Genomic DNA, 21,522 nt, shown 5'->3' with positions numbered 1-21,522 from the left:
CTAGATTATTATTTTTTTCCCTACCTATGCTGATAGCCTTGAGAGGCTATTTCAGCTTCACCCTAACGTGTGTAGGTGAGGTCACAGGGCTCAAACCGGAGTGTTGCTAACACTGACCCTAGCAAGAGTAGTGCTTCGCAGAATCTACCACAGGATCGGAAACGCGACTCACTGAGAAAATCCGGCGAGAAACTTAGTGGGGTGTGTCTGAGGGTTAATTTACTCGTCGAGGCTCTAGATCATTCGCAAAAGTTTCCTGAGAATATTTTTGCAATCTCTAGCGAATGAATCAACTAACGAAATCTTTTGTAGCTTGAATAATAAACCCAAATACCACACAAAATGATACGTATAAGTAATCATTTCATCTAAAAAATGAAGGTCGACCCTTTTTCGCTCGCGCTACCCACCGTGCGTGATGAATTGGGTAGGGTTGGCACGTTTGCATTAATAATATTAGTTTAGGAATACAATTGAGTATATAATCAATGTTATTGAAGCCAATTAAATATGCTTTATTAAAGATAACACAAAAAATGCGCGTATCAGGATGTAAACAAGACGAAAATCCTGATTTTTCAGAAGGTTCATTAACTTCATATTCTCCTGTATTCTAAATGTCATATACGACTCGACTATTATCAAAGGCGGCAATCTGACTTTTGGACAATGATTGGTAAATCAGAAAAACGAATTATTGACTTTATATTCCATTGGCAGTCACAAAACTCTTCGGAACGACATCTTAGATAAATAACAGGTTAACTATTAACCTTTATTTAATGCAGGTTTTGAACCGTATTCTTTGAAGGATACGATTATATTCAAATAAATCTGTATTGACATATCAATAAAAATGTTTTGTCCAAATGCACAGATTGCCACCTTTGATAATAGACGACTCATACGTCAGTCAGTAATTTGTAACCATAAAGAGTATTGTTATTCCGATACTAGTAACGCCATCTACCATTTTGCCACCTACGATCCGGCTTTGGAATGAACTCCCCTCCATTGTGTTTCCCGAGCGCTATGACATGTCCTTCTTCAAACGATGCTTGCGGAGAGTACTTTATGGTAGGCAGCGGTTTGGCTCTGCCCCTGGCATTGCTGACGTCCATGAGCGACGGTGACCACTTACCATCAGGTGGGCCGTATGCTCGTCTGCCTACAAAGGCAATAAAAACAAAATCTGTCGGCCAATAGCAAAAACGACCACTGAAACGACTAGTATTATTGGAAATGTTCTGGAAAATTATAGACTTGTCATGTCACTTTTTACTAGTGGTAGGACCTCTTATGAGTCCGCGTGGGTAGGTACCACCACCCCGGCTATTTCTACCGTGCAGCAGTAATGCGTTTCGGTTTGAAGGGTGGGGCAGCCGTTGTAACTATACTTGAGACCTTAGAACTTATATCTCAAGGTGGGTGGCGCATTTACGTTGTAGATGTCTATGGGCTCCAATAACCACTTAGCATCAGGTGGGCAGTGAGCTCGTCCACCCATCTAAGCAATAAAAAAATAATAAAGTATGCAAGTTTTATTTTTCCGAATACGACAATGTCTTTCAGCTTCGCCAAGTAAATATTGTAAACTAGCTGACCCGGCAGACTTCGTAGTGCCTCAATCTATATAAGTAAATAAAATAAACTTAAAACAAACAAAAGGAATCCGTCCAACGCGGGACAAAGGAAAAACAAAATTGTTATTTTTATTTAATTCCGAGCATTTTCATATTTATTTACCTTTTAAACCTTCTCTGGACTTCCACAAATAATTCAAGACCAAAATTAGCCAAATCGGTCCAGCCGTTTTTGAGTTTTAGCGAGACTAACGAACAGCAATTCATTAGATTCAATAGATTTTATATAATTCGTAATTAGAAAAACAAAATACCGGCGTTAATGAATGTTAGATAAGCAACAGTCGCTGAGTATCTGACGAGCTTCTTCGATTCATTGCTTATATATTGCCTGTAATATTTTTTCAATAAATACGTGGTACCTTCGAACTCCTTAGACTGAAAATATAAAATACTAGCTTTTGTCAGCGACTCCGTCCGCGTGGAATAGTTACTTTGGCATAACGCTAAATTTTACCCCCATTGTGAAATTATTTTTAAATTATAGAATGTTAAGGAGCTATTTAATTTTAAACCCCTATTTTGAAACATTATTTATTGGCGCTCCACTTGTATTGTTGTATAGCCTATAGCCTTCCTCAATAAATGGGCTATCTAACACTGAAATAATTTATCAAATCGGACCAGTAGTTCCTGAGATTAGCGCGTTCAAACAAACAAACTCTTCAGCTTTATAATATTAGTATAGATTTTTAAGATTTCCCCTCTGTACTTACATCCAGGGTCCTGAAACTACGATACTTTAAGAAGAGTATTATTTTTTTGTATGGAAACTAGCGACATCTTGTAGCGGATGTCCCGAAACTTATATGTTGTTAAAGCTAAGACATTTAATTATTTTATAACTAAACACAGAAAATAAAAACTTAACAAATCATACAAGTCTTTATTTGTTATAGACAAATTTATTAAATTTTATAAATTTGGGGTATCAGAAAATTTACAAAACCCTTTATTAAAAATAAAATATAGGATAGGTAATATGTTGCTGCCATCTACAGGAGCAATGAGAAACTAATCGAAGCGAAGCCATCTAGTGGCCGGCGCCCGTAAACATTTTTTGTTTAGTGCTAGATTTACTTATCTATAACTAATTTATCGCCGAAGTGATGGGAAGATGACTTGAAGCAAGTAGCTGGGCCAGGATGGTTACGTACCGCAAAGGACAGAAGCAAATAGAAATGTTTAGAGGAGGCCGTTGTCGAAAGACAAGCTGTTAAGAGGAGAGATAATCCGAATGCCGAGATATGTTTTAGTATAAGTTAATTTTATAGTTTTCTTCTTCTTCTTCTTTCCAGTCGTGTCACTCTTGACAGAATGGTCGTGATCGTCATGTAGTGTTGGAAGGGGCAGACTTGATGCGTCTCACGATGTCGCGCCATCTCTCCCTTCTCGAGGCCATTCTACTGCACTCATTTAGGGGACCTCCCACTGCAGTTTTAATTTGGTCGGTCCACCGTATTGGTGGCCTCCCGCGCCAATAAAACAGCAATAAAGGCTTATTTATTTATTTACTAGAGGTCCCGCAGTAGTCGAAATTCGACTATAATTAATTGGAATTGTAAGTTTGTACACTATTATGATTGTATTTTATACTTCTATAATCACGAATTTTGCCAAGACTACACTATAAAAAATATTAACAAAGACAAACAATATTTAATCTATTCTCAATTTGACAACAGACGTCAAGAACAGAAGTTTGACAATGTATGCATGCGTGTGTGCGTCAAATACAGGGTATGTAGTGTGTGTAATGTTTTCTTTATTGATTTAATGTATCTTTTGTGCATTATTTAAAAAAAATATTAGCATTGTGCACTTCTTCTCTGTATTCTCTATAAGTGTAGAAAATTTCATAGTCCTCCGTCCGCACAATTTTCGTAAAAAGGGATACAAAGTTTTTGCTTCACGTATTAATATATAGATAACTAATTTATCTGTATTATCTATGCTTACATCCGCGTTTATAGTTGAACTTAAACTCGTATTAATTCGATTATAAATAACAATTAGCGCGCACTAAAACTAAGCTTTGAGGAGGAGTTCGTCGATTCATAGACAATGTTGGCGCTTGTCCAGCTCTGCGTCTAGAATAACGTAATGAATGGCCGCTATCACCCGATTTATTTGTCAAAACAATATATATATATTTTTAATGCGACAACACGGTTATAATTCCTTCAGGAATGTATTTGTAGTAATAAATCGATTGAGTATTTGAATCGGTAAACGTTTTTTTGAATTGGATTCTAAAAAAAAATATTGGAATTGCTCAGAATTGTTTTCGTTTTTTTTTTTTTTATATATTGATAAATATTTCATGGATGTGAGTGCAATTATATTTGGCTTTTTCAAAAAATATTTTGACCTTCTTCTTTACGACTTTATCCCACATTATGTGGGGTCCTGTATTTTGCTGCATAAGGATTTGGCATGAGTTTAACGACCCTCTTTGGATTTCTTCTTCCCAGTCGTACACTCTTGACAGAGTGGTCGTGGTCATCCATCAGTCGAATCCTGAGATATCGATGCTCTCGCGATGCGGCGCCAGTATATCCAGTGCATCGCGCCGTAGGGAGGGACTTTTATGTTTCTTCTTTAACTTCATTCGTTTTTCATTCTACAATTAGAATTTTATTATTATAAACATCTATGGAGAAAATCGCCGGATTCCCATCCGCACAGCTAGATTAAACTAAAAAAAAATCACATCTTATACGTTTTACTGGGTTTTCATACTAATATCATTTTGAAACTACATATTGACCGAATCCAACAAATTTACATTTGAAATATTGATAAATTAGCGTACTTTTTGTTTAATTTAAGATTAGAATAAATACCACTTAAAAATCAAAAGTGAAATCGCGTGAATAGTACCTCATTACCTTCTAAGACACGTGACGTATGTGGATACTAGTGTGTGTGTCACTATAGTCCACTGTAAGATTAACTTAAGTGAACACGGATGTGTGTGTGTGCTGTGTGTGACAGATCTGACACTATGGTCAATGATACGATTAATTAAAGCTAACATGGAATTTTAACTTCAGCTGAGGCGCCTTGATTAAGGTCTGACATCAATTGACAGAACAATCCCAATAAAACTTCGGCATACAAGGATTTTTACAGCGCGCTCTATCATCAGAAGTAAAATCATCGAAGGTTAAGAATCAAGGAGATGAGTAGGAATAATAGGACGCTGCCTCTATAGAATGATAGAGAAAGAACACGCGTGATCAAACAGGCTATTGTCAATATCGACTCAACGCCCAAATGAAGTGAAACCAATTTGAATATTTATGTATATTGTAGGATTGGTAAGAACGGAACGTATGAAAAGAGTGTAGAACGAAGTATTAAGATATGAGTAAGAGAAAACGGTAAGAGAAGGAAAAGAGAATGACAGAGAAAAGCAAGATGGCGAAGATGATTGAACGAGCAAGGCGTAAATTATTACTTTTTGTTGCCCTTGTAGGCAGACGATCATACGGCCCACCTAATGTTAAATGGATACCGTCGCCCATGGACTTCAGCAATGCCAGGAACAGAGCTAAGCCGCTGCCTACCGTTGATTTTTAATTTTAACTAGCTGCCCCGGCAGACTTCGTAGTGCCTCAATCGATAAATAAAAGACCTAAGATTTTGTATAAAATAAACTTAAAACAAACAAAAGGAATCTGTCCGACGGGGGGGACATCAAAGGAAAAACAAAATTGTTATTCCTTAAATATGAAAATGCTCGGAATCCCGAGCATTTTCATATTTATTTACCTTTTAAACCTTCTTTGGACTTCCACAAATAATTCAAGACCAAAATTAGCAAAATCAGTCCAGCCGTTCTCGAGTTTTAGCGAGACTAACGAACAGCAATTCATTTTTATATATAACTAGTCAGGTCATAAGTATTGTCACACAGTAAAAACTTTTCTTTTAGAATGCTGGCCACAAAAAAGTTTATTGAATTCGAATTTCGAATTGTTCATGAAAATAAAAATGTATACTTTTAGAATTTTACTCATTTTTAAATATGGAGTGGACGCTTAAAGAAGACCGTGTTGCAGTTATTGCGTTGCATCGTTGCGGTTACGCGCCAATTCAAATTTTTAACATACTGAAAAATTTGAATATAACCAAAAGATTCGTTTATCGTACCATCAAACGATACAATGAAGACTCTAGTGTAGATGACAGGTCAAGAAGTGGTCGCCCTCGGTCTGTTAGGACTCCAGCAGTGATAAAAGCTGTGAAGGCGCGAATTCAAAGAAATCCCAAACGTAAGCAGAAACTGTTGGCCCTTCAGATGGGGTTAAGCAGAACCACGGTGAAAAGGGTGTTAAATGAAGACTTAAGGCTTCGGGCATATCGAAGAAAAACAGGACATCGTTTGAATGCTCGTCTAATGGACCTGAGACTGAAGAGATGCCGCGCTTTGTTGAAGCGGTACGCGGGAAAAATATATCGGGAAATTCATTTTTCGGATGAAAAAATTTTTACCGTAGAAGAGAGCTACATACAACAAACAAAATGATAAGGTGTACGTGAAGAAGCGAGCAACCGTATTCCGCGTGTCCAAGAGGTAATTTTCCATCCTCGCTCATGGTATGGTTGGGAGTTTCTTATTGGGGCTTAACAGAGGTACATTTTTGTGAGAAAGGTGTAAAAACGAATGCAGTTGTGTATCAAAATACAGCCCTGACAAACCTTGTGGAACCTGTTTCTCATACCATGTTCAATAACAGGCACTGGGTATTCCAACAAGATTCGGCGCCAGCTCATAGAGTGAAGAGCACACAAGACTGGCTGGCGGCGCGTGAAATCGACTTCATCCGGCACGAAGACTGGCCCTCCTCCAGTCCAGATTTGAATCCGTTAGATTACAAGATATGGCAACACTTGGAGGAAAAGGCGTGCTCAAAGCCTCATCCCAATTTGGAGTCACTCAAGACATCCTTGATTAAGGCAGTCGCCGATATTGACATGGACCTCGTTCGTGCTGCGATAGACGACTGTCCGCGCAGATTGAAGGCCTGTATTCAAAATCGCGGAGGTCATTTTGAATAAACTTTAGTGTCATAAGAATCTATGTTTTGTGAAGTTCATTTTGGTATATGAATGGTTACATAATGAATAAACTTGTTTCAATTATTTTACATTAAACATGTGACAGCAGACAGAATTAATGACCTGACTAGGAATAGACGAGCATTTTCATATTTATTTACCTTTTAAACCTTCTCTGGACTTCCACAAATAATTGAAGACCAAAATTAACCAAATCGGTCCAGCCGTTCTCGAGTTTTAGCGAGACTAACGAACAGCAATTCATTTTTATATATAGAGATACAGTCAAAACCGTTTACTGCGACATCGTTTAATACAACATGCCGGTTATAATAACCAAGAACAAAGGTCCCGGCTGAATGCCATATGATCGCCTTATTAAAAATATTGCTTTCTACGACATTGGTAATAACGACATACCTCATAAAACGACCACATTTAACGAATATTTCGGAGAATTAGATCTTTTAGAACGACCGACTAAGCTGTATTGTAAACAATTTGAATAGGTATCCACATTTGACTTCAATGGCTTTTAAAATCAGGAAAGAAAACAATAGGATTTAGTTTAGTGTAGGGTCTTTTCTAATTCTTAGAAACAAAACACGTGCATGCGGTAGTCAAAGCCCGCTTCTTCATATCTCTTCAGTTAGTTTGTTACTTATCTATACACAAGACCACGGAATAGATAAATAAGGTTATTTATCTATTCCGTGCACAAGACGCACCAAAACTTTGTGGAGTTATTCGTGAAACTTTCAAAATGTCGCAAAGAAAAAGAAAACAAATTAATATTGAAGAAAAATTGCGTATTATGTAAATATATTTTTCCAATAATTCCCTATCGATTTGTTTGTACTTGCACGATACACATTAAACATCACCGGTTGTTACGACTATCGGTTTTTACGACTGAATATGAGCAGCCCTTCGATGTCGTTATAACAGATTTTGACTGTAGATACATACCAGTGAAGATTTTGAAACAGAACAATAAAAGTGCAATAGTGAAATAGTTTTATTTTATGCGCCACGATTCCAATTCTACATTATTATGTTGATAATAGAGTTGTGATATTGTAGATCAGGGAACACCTGACCACGGAACGCGTCAGTATAGCATTCGATAGCTCGTTGGCCCCTCGTCAAAGACAAAGAGTGACGCCTGGCGTACGTACGTCACCGCGAATCTAGGTCACTATGTACGTAATTTAGGGTTGTCGCGTCTTATAAAAATATTTTTATTTATTTATTACACTTCATGTAAAATTTACAATGGCGGACTTAATGCCTAAGGCATTCCCTACGAGTCATCCAAAAGAAGTGCAGAGTAAATAGTGGTAGGTGCAATGAAATTTATATTAAATACAAATTTAAAATGTATATATTAAATTGTTAAAAAAAATCGTTACGGATTCTTATTAGGGATGAAATTTATGAATCGGGTTAGTTAAGTTTTTGGACAAATCTCAGAACCATAAAGTATCATTTGATACTTGCCTAGTATTTTATACCCACTAGTTGGACACTAATACTGTCAGACACTATTGCTTTAGGTCGGTTTTCACTACTTTGATCTTGAATATATTATACATTGTTACGAAGGCCTTAGTCACAGTATTGTAATAAACTTATACAGGCGACGAAGGGCTCGGCCGGTAAATTAACCCACAGACACAGCCCACTGAGTTTCTCGCCGGATCTTCTCGGTGGGTCGCGTTTCCGATCCGGTGGTAGATTCTGCGAAGCATGGCACTTGCTAGGATTCGTGTTAGCAACAACGTCAGCTTTGAGCCCCGCGAGCTCACCTACTAGTTCGGTGAATCTAGAATAACCCCTCTAGGTTACTAGAATAGGTAGAAAAAATAAAAATAAAAACAGGATACCTTCCATTAACACAGTATTTCACAACACGGTTCCAGTCTAATACGAAAAGAAAAAGTCCCCAAAACCCTCTTATACACCATGATAATGAGCTTTTTGCGTAAAATTATTTAGTAAATTAAATTAAGCACAACGAACAGACATTATAATATGGGAATAACCGAAAATTTATTGCTTACCTATTGTTTATTTATATAATAGGTACAAAAATACATACGGGCATAATTGAAATGTTTCATTTAGAAATAAAATAATAGTTTAAAAAAACTAAAAAATAAATACGCTTTTATAGAAAATTCAACTAAAAAATAAAAAATAAATTTTAATAAAATTTAATTAAAAATAGTGTAAGAAAAAAAGATTTTATTGTAAAAATGAATGGGGTGCTGTTCAGGATATAATCAAAATAATCCTTCTACTCATATCTGTTCATAAAATATTTATAACTATTGATACCATGCGTTCCTATAAAAGCGTATTTTTTTAGTTTTTTTTAAACTATTATTTATTGTACTGGCTTCTAGTCTCGTATAACACGGTATCGCACAACACGGGTCTTTGTAGGAACGTATCTACCGCGCTATAGGAGGGTTACCGGTATATACATAGATTTGTCTGAGCTGTACTATATAAATTCAATTTCGCTATAACAGCGTTCGTTTACATACTATAGCACAGGTACGCGAACGTTCGCGCGATAAGATTAATGTTACGACCTAGTTCGTACTGTTTAGTTCTATTACGCGCTCCTAGATGGCGTTGTCACACTAATGGTTTATTGTTTGTTAATGACGCTATTTGGATTTTTATTATTGCCTTTTTAGGCAGACGAGCATGCGGCATAGATAATACACATAAATTAGCCATAGATAAGCAACTCCAGTACTCAACAAAATATTTACAGGCGTTGGCCACTAGATGGCTTCGCTTCGATTAGTTTCTCATTGCTCCTGTAGATGGCAGTAACATATTGCCTATATTTTATTTTAAATGAAGGATTTTGTAAATTTTCAGAAACCGCAAATTGATAAAATTTAATCATTTTGTCTATAGCAAATAAAGACTTGTATGATTTTTTAATTTTTTATTTTCTTTGTTTAGTTATACAATAATTAAATGCCGTAACTTTAACAACATATAAGTTTAGGGGCAGCCGCTACAAGATGTCGCTAGTTTCCATACAGAAAAAATATTTGTCTTAAAGTATCGCAGTTTCAGGGCCCTGGCATACGTTTCACATGATGGTAAGTTACCTTGGCTCATGGACATCAGCTATGGCAGGCTGTCACTAAATGTGGTCCAACTGTATAATTATACGTTAATTCGAAATAATATTTCTTGACATAAATGAGCAGAAGACAAACATTTGCCATTTGCTGTTACGATGCGAATCGTGCTTCCTAACTATAAGATCATGGACGTTTCAGATCTTAGAGTAAATAGGTGTAATATTTATAAAAGTCTTGTCACACAGCTTAAGTCTCATTTGCATTAAAATCATGGTTACTCAGACAACTGACACTCGCATTGGTATTTTTCTTTTCATACCTAAGCTGAAAGCCTTGAGCGTACGCCTATATCAGCGTAACCTTAACTAGTAGGTGAGCTCACGGAGCTCAAACCTGACGACGTTGCTAACACGAGCCCTAGCAAGAGCCGTGCTTCGCAGAATCTACCACCGGATCGGAAACGCGACCCATTGAGAAGATCCGATGAGAAACTCAGTGGGCTGTGTCTGTAAGTTAATAGACGGGCCCTTCGTCGCAAGCGACGGGTTCGACGAGAACGATGCGTTGGTATGCGTGACGTCGAAGCTAGCCCATGCGGGCTGACAGCCATAGTATAGTTTCAAAATCGTAAATTAAATAAACGTGCGGCATTAAACCCGATCTGTAATGGCATACTTACTGCTTGGTAAGCCATTCGAAGAGTACGGACAGCCCTGATACGTAGCTACCGAGCAACCCTAGACACTTTTCAAAAACCACCTGAATTGAAAAAACCAAATTAATCTCTGTAAATGATAAACGATGATACAAGTTGAAGAATGATTAATTTTTAATAAAAACAGAAAATTAAGTAAACAGAAAGAAATAGGTAGGCGACTTCAAAAGAGAAGAATAAAAAACTACATCAGCTATCAAAATAGCAAAGAGGTCCGCAATACCACCTTTAACACGTTAACAGTCCGGTGTTACGTATGTGGTACACGGTGAGCGGTTCCGCCGAGTTCGTGTGCCCTATGAGGTACACGAGCCGATATGTTTCTCTACGGGGCCTAGATCCACGGACTTGTCAAATTAGTTAGTGTTTTCTTTGTGGACTTGTAGCCAAGGATCTAATAAATGGAAAAAGTCGAAAACATGTCATATTTTTTTAAAATTCTTAGTATAGCAACACGACATAAAAAAACTTAGAAAAAAAGATACAAATTTTAATTGGTGAACTAAAAGTTTAAAAAAACAAACAACGCAATATGCTTTTTTTGCAAATTTTACATTGCGTTGATACCCTTTTGACTTTGGCCTGTGCATATGGAGCAAGTCGACCTTCATCAAGAAGGTTTTGGCAGCATCCCACGCATCGTCTTCGGATGAATCGAGATTCTTTCTTGCCCAAAAACTCCAAAAAATGTGTCTTTCTCAGCGGCGTAACTTGAATTTGAACGTTTCATGTGCTGCTAGAATGCTTTTCTCTCCTTCTCTCGTTCGGTAAACCTTTTCTCTTTTTATTGACTGTGCCACAGAGGTCAGTATTGCGAGAAAGCATAAATTCTGTCAAAGTGTCGCTCGTGTAGTAGTTGTCAGTTATCATGCAGCGACCTTCATCAAGTAAACCTTCTGCCAATGTTACTACTATACTTTCGGAAGTATCCAAACAAAAAACTTGCACATTTTGACCATTGTAAATTTGGTATCCCCAAGTGTTCTGCAGACCATAGTTTATAGATCTTCATGTTATATTTATGTGTTTTAGGGTATGTATTGGCGAAAAAGTAGTCTGCCGCGAAAGTGTACCATGGATATGGTAATAAACTAACCATACATACGTCTACTGGAACACTCATGAGCCTGTGGTACACGTTAAAGGTACCCGGTAATTTAATTCATAAGTCCGTGTACCGCCCGCTGTACACGGGTATATCCGGGGTCAACGACCATATTTTGTTACTTTTAATGCATCAGCCGATAGGTGGACATCTAATAATGGCCAAAAAATATATAATCACACTTGGACATATGGCGTGTTTCGGAACGCTTGTATAGGGACTGTTAACGTGTTAAAATAAACTTACCCGTCACCTTACCAATGTGAATTTATATCCAGTAGGATATGAGTGGCCGAATCTTGTCCTAAATCTTATACAGTCATCATCATCATCCCACAGTCGTCCACTGCTGGGCATAGGCCTCTCCCAATCCACACTACTAAGCCCGGTCTTCGACTCTCCTCATCCACTTCTTACCGGCCACCGTTTAATATTCACAATAAAACACTTGAGAGACAACCCTAAACCGGTAAGTCGGGTAACAATAATGTAATTACGTCGTCTTTGAATTGTGACAAAATACATGCCTCGCGCCTCTATTCACTCAACGAGGTTGTTAGATGCTACGTACATAGACTAACTGGCTTTATCGAGTGGTATATTATTAGCGTTAAATAGAATAATTCTCTAGATAATGAACTGTTACTAGTGGTAGGACCTCTTGTGAGTCCGCACGGGTAGGTACCACTATCCCGCCTATTTCTGCCGTGAAGCAATAATGCGTTTCGTTTTGAAGGGTGGGGCAGCCGTTGTAACTATACTGAGATCTTAGAACTTATATCTCAAGTTGGGTGGCGCAATTACGTTGTAGATGTCTATGGGCTCCAGTAACCACTTAACACCAGGTGGGCTGTGAGTTCGTCCACACATCTAAGTAATAAAAAAAACCATAAGTATGTATATTGTACTCTGATAAGAATAAGGCTCTCCTGCCACATCTGGATTTTCCTAGATCTATTATTTCAAATTATTCCATTGCCTATCTAGTAATATTGGTCTCTCCAGCGACACATCGAGTTATCACGAAATAAACAACTTAAATACCGAAAAGCCAATAACAAGGCTTTTTAACTTCAAAAACAAATTAGGCCTGCCGTTAAATTCTCAAGCATAAAATCTGTCAAAAGTGATCTGTCAAAACTGACATCTGTCAAAGTCAACATGGCGTCCGAGATGAAGTTCGTTCGTAACTTTCGTTATTAGAATTTAAATTTATACGCCCGAAGGATAACAAAGTTAATTTCGCGGCGTACAAAGTTATAATAACAGGTTTTAGAAGATTTTGTATTTCGTTATTTTCTCCACATAAACACACACACACACGCAGACCAAGAATTAATTACGGGATAAAATTAACTTTCTAAGTAATATTGAAATTAAAAGTATTTGATGAAATTGAATTACGATACTCTCTTGTATTCTAAAGTTCTTAAATAACTTTTGCGCTATACGCCACAATCTACATCGGATACCGTTGTTTAAAAAAATATATTATAGAATTTCAGACAGCCATAGTGCTCAATTACATGTAGGTAGACATGACGTTTCCAATAGTCATTAAGAATGTCATTATTCGGCCTGTCCGGTTTTCGCAGTTCGCGAAGATGCTAGGACTATGAAGATGATGATGAAAATGCGAAGATACTAGGATGAACTGCAATGACAGTTACTTCTAGCTGCATTCCACCCGCGCATTATGGCAGAATCAGGAAACTCGCGAAATGAAAAAAATTGTCATAAGATAATATTATAAAGGACTGCGCCTATTTTAATGTTTGTAAGTGTACAGGGCATCGAAGATTTGACTCCGCACATCAGAACGCTTGCACTTCCAATAACCTTAACAGTAGACAAAATTCCATAGACATTTTTACCATCGCACCGCTGGGCGCCGAGTTATAATTCATCCATAATACCTAGAACCTGGAAATCTTTTCTGACACATATCATCGTCAAGAACCACAGTACAATAATTTTGTATAGTATAATTTTGTACTGTTGGTAGGTACCACCGCCCTGACTATTTCTGCCGTGAAGCAGTAATGCGTTTCGGTTTGAAGGGTGGAGCAGCCGTAGTAACTATACTGAGGCCTTAGAACTTATATCTCAAGGTGGGTGGCGCATTTACGTTGTAGATGTCTATGGGCTCCGGTAACCACTTAACACTAGGAGGGCTCTGAGCTCATCCACCCACATATGCTTTTAAAAAAAAAAATTACACAACTTCGCTCCAAAGCTCCTTCTGACCAAGTATCAATAGGGTAAACTTTTTACAGTCGTGATGTGACTCTGAACATGGGAAACCTTCTAGTCCTATGTGAGTCCCTTTTTTTTATAATTTCATTAATGTGAACTGTGTTGTCGTCATGTTAATCTCAAGGCTACCAACTTCGGTAACAAAAAAAATTGATTTCGATCCCATGTTCGGTGTGTGTGTGTGTGTGTTTTTTAATTTACACTTATATTATTTATGTTTATTTTATTTGGAACAGGTACACGTTGACGACAAAAGAGAATGACAGGTCTTATTTTTTTTGTTTTTTTTTTTAATAATATAATTAACCCTACTTGACTTTTAAAGAATAATATTGTCTTTTGCTTCTGGTTTCGAGAAATCTTTACTAACCGCATCGTTAACTGACGTTTATTGCGTGCATTTGTGTTAACTAATCTATACAATGATATATAAGGGATTTTATGGGACTTTTTGGCGGGAACGCGAGGAGTGAAGTTGTGTGATTTGTTTTATTTTGTCTATTTCACTGAGACGTGGTCGCTCACAGTGGGCCTTATGAGAAGGCTCAAGGTCACCCAAAGAGCAATGGAGAGGGCTATGCTCGGAGTTTCCCTACGAGATCAAATCAGAAATGAGGAGATTCGCAGGAAAACCATGGTAACCGACATAGCCCAAAGGATCGTGACACTGAAGTGGCAGTGGGCAGGACACATTGCTCGCGGAACGGATGGCCGTTGGGGCCAGAAGGTTCTTGAGTGGCGACCGCGTACTGGAAGACGTAGCGTGGGTAGGCCTCCCACAAGGTAGGTCGACGACCTATTGAGGTTCGCGGGGATCCGCTGGATGCAGGCAGCGCAGGACCGGTCTTTGTGGCGAGGCTTGGGGGAGGCCTATGTCCAGCAGTGGACGTCCATGGGCTGATAGAATAGAATAGAACTTGGAGTGGTTTTAAGTTAGTGCGGGCCGCGTGAGCGAACACTACACTTGTATTGGTCATGACGGGGCGTATGCAAGTTTTGTAGAGTGTCACCTTATTTCTAAGGGACCATTTACTTCGCTTGCAAATAATCGGATAGTTTTTTAGTAGCCTTGTGTATCATCTCTTCGGGTGAAGGTCTGTTCTATCATGGTTTTTTTTATGTATCCATCATAAAAAATTCCTTATTTTTCTATTGTTTGTTCACATCTATACAAATAAATAAAATTGGAGTTAACTGTTTGTAATAACCACTTTTTACGAAATGCGTAGTTTTATTCTATTAAGCATTTTGATTTGTGTCGATTTTAGTAATTGAGAGAGAGAGACAGAGAGAGTAAGCCAAAAAAAATTGTCAGTAACATTGCATTCACTGTTGTCCTTCAGCACTATATCTTACCACCTCGTCTTGGGTCTCCTTCAAAGTCTTCGACCGGTCAGATCGAGCTGCAGCGTCAAATTTCCAACGTAGTCCTATGGCCTTCTTTTTACATGATCATACCAAATTTGACGCCTACGATGGGCAGGGTATATAGTTCAAATAGAGGAGAAACGAACGCCAAGGCAACTACTATATGGAAACCAGAGGGCCGCAGAAGCAGTGGCAGGTAGATGCCGTAGAGCACGACCTCAAAGTTACCGGTGTCAAGAACTCGAATGAGAAAACCCTGAACAGAGCAGTCTGAAGAGATATACCAGACATGGCTTAGGCCCACCCTGGACTGTAAAGGCTAAGATGATGATGATACCATCTCGGCATACCCTCCTGCATCTTGCCCATACAATACCTAATACAGACTAACATATATATGCTATGTGTTACTATATATTATATATTGGTTGGATTATCCATATCCTCAATCCTAAGTATTTTATACAAAAGGACTGAGTACAATATCAGATCGACGGTACAGTCTTTGTTGTACAAATATTACGCACTCTGAAAGTAGGTCGGGGCGCTCGCGTCACAGTGACGTCACGAACTATGACGTCAGCGCTCCACCCCCGACCACGCCCTATATTACTCCAATACATTCTATACCTTAATTATTGTATAGAATATGATTAAAACGCTTTTGGAACAATCTCGTGCTACGTTTTCTTTGATAAGCAAATTTAGTTTTTTTTTTGTTTTCCTACCTATGCTGATAGCCTTGAGAGGCTATTTCAGCTTTACCTTAACATGTAGGTGAGCTCACTGGGCTGAAACCGGAGTGTTGCTAACACTGGCCCTAGCAAGAGCAGTGCTTCGCAGAATTTACCACCGGATCGGAAACGCGTCCCACTGAGAAGATCCGGCGAGAAACTCAGTGGGCTACAAATTTAGATTTAGATTCAATTGATTTATATCATCATCATCACGGACTTTCACCGCCGGACATACAGCTTTTTTTTTTTCGGATAGTGGACCTACCTAGTTCCCGAGCCGTGGGAGTGCCTGGGATTTGGGAGTCGGTAGCCCAGTTAAAGACCCATCCATTAATCGACTTCCCTGCAGTCTGGCCTGGCGCTTATAGAGTTCCTGAAACTCTTCAAGCACCATCTATGGTACGATTATGGTACTAGACCAGAAACCTTTCTTGGACATTTGCGGATCACGGTTGAGGAGCGCATAGAGAACAAACATTGCTCATTTATTTGACAATATCCACTAATTTTAGCATAACCTATTTTAGCATAACCTAACACTAGCCCTAGCTAGAGCAGTGCCTCGCAGAATCTACCGCCGGATCGGAAATGCGACCCACTGAAAAGATCCGGCGAGAAACTCACTGGGCTGTGTTTGTGGATTAATTTGCGATATTTTAAAACGATGCTCGGTGCTTGAGGTACCTAAAAGCACCGTTAGTGGATCGGGAGGATCCGAAATGACATATTTAGGGCGACGGCGACTGTTTAGCATTCGGATTGAATATAAAAACACCTACTTATGTATATGCAAGAAACTTAATAATAATGGTCGTCGCTGGATGGTAAATATATCAGGCGATATAACGTAGCCGTCATACAATGTGGAGTTGCGTTTAGTCGTGTGCAAGTACTTGCCTACTTGCCACCTTGCTAAACCCAGGCACTAATATATCATCGATAAGCTATAAGTGTCATATATATAGAACTCACACATACGAGTAACCGTTGATCGTATATTGACCATATAATTCGTTTTTAACTGTTTTTTATTTTTTATTTTATTTTTTTATTGCATAGATGTGTGAGAGTGGACGAGCTCACAGCCCACCTGATGTTAAGTGGTTACCGGAGCCCATAGACATCTACAACGTATATGTTGCCACCCACCTAGAGACATAAGTTCTAAAGTCTCAGTTTTAGCGGTACAACGGCCGCCCCACCCTTCAAACTGAAACGCATTAATTACTGCTTCACGGCAGAAATAGGCAGAGTGGTGATGGTACCTACACGGGCCTACCCCTACCAGTAAAAGAAATGAATTCATTAAATGAATGATTCACTAATTGAATCAATGTTTTCGGTGGATACAAAAAATCTTTCCCGGCCAACTATCTCGTGACGTCAGCCGTGAACTTTTGTGGACGTCATTAATAAATTTTATTTAGTTACGTACTTCACTGAGCCTATAGATTATATAAACTTTTATTTATTATTTATTTATTTCAAAATAGATATACTAATTTTGCTGAAGTGTTTTAATTACATTTGTAATCACTAAACAAAACCTAATTACATATATTAATCATTTTTAACACCAATAAAAACGTATTGTGTCTTGTTATTGAGTTACTAAACGTTGTATACGATCGTTTGTAAGCTCTTTGCACGTTTGACCACAAATGACGTCACGTGTTTGGACCAATCTCACGACATCACCCATTTTCATCTTATTAGCACTCTAGCATTCCCATGTCGAGACAAATTTTTGTATTATTTCGATCATTTTATTTCAGACCTCAGGAGACAAGGGAAAGTAGACTCACTTTTAGAATTTTATAAAAATCCTCAACTAAACTAAAGTGAATATTGCAAACCTAACGAGACAAGGCAAAAGGAGTCTCATTATTAAAATTTTATAAAAATCCTCAATTAAACTAAAGTGTCTATTGTACATCGACTGACTCTGTGGTGGTTGATAGTTTGCGCTCTTGACTGCTGTACCTAGGGTCGTGGCTTCGATTCCCACATCGAGCAAACATTCGTGTGATTTGGTTTGTATTCTCTTTGTCTGGGTGTTTCTGTTGTCTATATATGTATATATTTAAACGTATAAAAGTATGTATGTCAGTCTCATTATTGTTCAAACGAGAATACGACATTTAAGGAATTAACTCCTAAATATCTATATATTTTTTATTGCTCAGATGGGTGGACGAGCTGGTGTGTTAAATGGTTACCTGAGCCCATAGACATCTACACCGTAAACGCCGTCACCCACCTTGAGACACGAGTTCTAAAGTCTCAACATAGTTACAACGGCTGCTCCACCCTTCAAACCGAAACGCATTGCTGCTTCACGGCGGAAATAGGCAGGGCGGTGGTACCTACCCGTGCGGACAAGAGGTCCTACCACCAGTAATTACGCAAATTATAATTTTGCGGGTTTGATTTTTATTACACGATATTATTCCTTCACCGTGGAAGTCAATCGTAAATAATTGTTGAGTACGTATTTCATTAGAAAAATTGGTACCCGCCTGCGGGATTCGGACACCGTTATTCGTTACGTTGTAGCTGTCTATGGGCTCCGGTAACCACTTAACACCAAGTTGGCTGTGTGGCCCTACCACCAGCAAACAAGACGTCCTCCCACCAGTACTGGAACAGGGTCTAGTTCTACCCTTGTCATTGCATGAGGTTATGCAATTCCTACGATAAATTATTTATTCAAATCCCAGTTCTTGCTATCTCAGATCGAATTGCTGCTCGCGGAGGTCGCCCTCGTATCGCGTGACGAAACCGTCGGTGGACGCGACCGCCGAGCCGCCTCCCCAGCCGGAGCAGCATCTGTTGGAGCCCACGCCCTCAGTCCGAGACACGAAGCCGCAGTTCAAAGGACCGCGTCCGACAGGATGCAGTGTTTCAGGTCGGTGCCGTGAAATATCCTTCCAGGACCTACTTAATAATCACTACATAGTATAAAGCAAAGTCGCTTTCTCTGTCCCTATGTATGCTTAAATCTTTAACTACGCAACGGATTTTGATGCAGTTTTTTTAATAGATAGAATGATTGAAAAGGAAGGTTTATATGTATAATAACATCCATTAAATAGTGGAGAAATCAATAATAAATTACAGTTTCCGAAGCGAAGCGAGGGCGGGTCGCTAGTAATAATAATAAAGCCTTTTATTCGGACAACAGATATATAATTATGTTTCTCAAACTACTGCACTTGTACAGATATACTTATATGTATTTGTTACGCGCTTGGGCTCGGGATAAATGATTGTTCCACCAAAGTACAACTTAAAATTGTATATATCATTTAGAACACTTTAAAATTCTCAATTCGCTTGTTCCGCTTCACTTCAGGTGACCCGTTCGCTGTTTCGCTTCGAGTAGTTCCGATTACTGACTGACTTCGTGCTATCTCTGCAACGCTTTTATAGTCGACACGACATCCCTAGAATTGTCGAGAACATTCCTCACAAGTCGAGTATTTTCGACGTGTTTCCGTTATCAGATGTTAACCGAATAAAACAAACATACATACAAATTACTAAAACATTAAATATATAATATGATTATTTAGTAGGCAGTTTAAGAGTAAAAGCTATTTCCTATATTAAAACTCGCCGCTCCGTAGTCATGGCTACGAAATTCGTAGAACATCTACGAGAACGCCTACGCTCTTACTACAATATCAATTCCGACGAATGTATTGTGTTGATATGATACATAGATTGGTCGGAATGTTTTGAATGTATCTTTTTTATTGCTTAGATAGGTGAACCAGCTGACTGCCCACCTGCTATTAAGTGGTTACCTAAGCACACGGACATGATTAACGTATAACGTACCTCCACCCTTGTGTTTAGTTTAGCGGTTGTAGGACCTATTGTGAGTCCGCACGTGTAGGTACCACCAACCTGCCTGTTTCTGCCGTGAAGCAGTAATGCGCTTCGTTTTGAAGGATGGGGCAGCCGTTGTGACTATACTGAGACCCTAGAACTCATATCTCAAGGTGGGTGACGGATTTACGTTGTAGATATAGATGGTCTCCAGTAACCACTTAACACCAGGTGAGCTGTGAGTTCGTCCACCCATATAAGATAGGGTCTAGATCTAATTTCTCCTGTAACTGCAAGAATAAGCTGCATTCCGGTACCGTCGTGCTTTTCGACCTCGCAATACACATCAATCCAATTTACAATGACCTTCACAGATTCTATATCGCTATCTTCGCCGGTGGCATGCGCGTCCCCAAAAGAGGACGTGGAGGGTCCACCGATGCCGGCCAATGTCGCCACTCTGCCCGAAGAACACAGGTCCTGCCTCATGGGGAGAGTGGCTGGACAGCGACCCCGGAGGCGACGGGCAATGCTCATCTACGTGTGCGCTGCTGACTCCCAAGGTGACTGCAATTTATTAATGCGCTTTTATTAACTTCAGACGTATGTATGTTACGGAATCTTTGGACATGATTTTGACCATAAGTCGAGTGGGCCAGACGGCATCCCCGCAGTGGTTTTGAAAACGTGCGCCCCTGAGCTGACACCTGCGCTAACGCGTTTGTATCGCCTCTCTTATTGCACTAATAGGGTTCCGTCTTCATGGAAGACCGCCCACGTCCACCCTATCCCCAAGAAGGGTGACCGGTCGGACCCATCGAGCTACAGGCCTATCGCGATAACTTCCTTGCTTTCCAAGGTGATGGAGCGAATTATAAATACACAACTCCTGAAGTATCTTGAAGATCGCCAGCTGATCAGTGACCGACAGTACGGTTTCCGTCACGGTCGCTCAGCTGGCGATCTTCTTGTATACCTTACTCACAGGTGGGCTGAAGCCTTGGAGAGCAAGGGCGAGGCTCTTGCTGTGAGCCTTGATATCGCGAAGGCCTTCGACAGGGTCTGGCATAGGGCACTTCTATCGAAGTTACCATCTTACGGAATCCCCGAGGGTCTCTGCAAGTGGATCGCTAGCTTTTTGGATGGGCGGAGCATCACGGTCGTTGTAGACGGTGACTGTTCTGATACCATGACCATTAACGCTGGCGTTCCACAAGGTTCGGTGCTCTCCCCCACGCTTTTCATCCTGTATATCAATGACATGCTGTCTATTGATGGCATGCATTGCTATGCAGATGATAGCACGGGGGATGCGCGATATATCGGCCATCAGAGTCTCTCTCGGAGCGTGGTGCAAGAGAGACGATCAAAACTTGTGTCTGAAGTGGAGAACTCTCTGGGGCGAGTCTCCGAATGGGGTGAATTGAACTTGGTTCAATTCAACCCGATAAAGACACAAGTTTGCGCGTTCACTGCGAAGAAGGACCCCTTTGTCATGGCGCCGCAATTCCAAGGAGTATCCCTGCAACCTTCCGAGAGTATCGGGATACTTGGGGTCGACATTTCGAGCGATGTCCAGTTTCGGAGTCATTTGGAAGGCAAAGCCAAGTTGGCGTCCAAAATGCTGGGAGTCCTCAACAGAGCGAAGCGGTACTTCACGCCTGGACAAAGACTTTTGCTTTAT

The 21,522-nt window shown here is 39.4% G+C and overlaps 1 protein-coding gene across 1 annotated transcript in view; it reads left to right on the top strand.

The window, feature by feature from the left end:
- LOC101738342 (uncharacterized) overlaps positions 1-21,522 on the top strand; it is a 75,767-nt gene that overhangs the window by 18,090 nt on the left and 36,155 nt on the right. The window contains exons 2-4 of the mRNA XM_038018025.2: positions 14,136-14,165; positions 18,740-18,912; positions 20,213-20,401. Of these exons, the coding sequence (XP_037873953.1) occupies positions 14,136-14,165; positions 18,740-18,912; positions 20,213-20,401 (392 nt within the window). The remainder of the gene's footprint in view (positions 1-14,135; positions 14,166-18,739; positions 18,913-20,212; positions 20,402-21,522) is intronic.

Source organism: Bombyx mori, chromosome 20 (genome assembly GCF_030269925.1).
Source record: "Bombyx mori chromosome 20, ASM3026992v2".
NCBI classification, from domain to species: Eukaryota; Metazoa; Arthropoda; class Insecta; order Lepidoptera; family Bombycidae; genus Bombyx; species Bombyx mori.
This window is presented reverse-complemented; position numbering and strand designations above follow the sequence as displayed.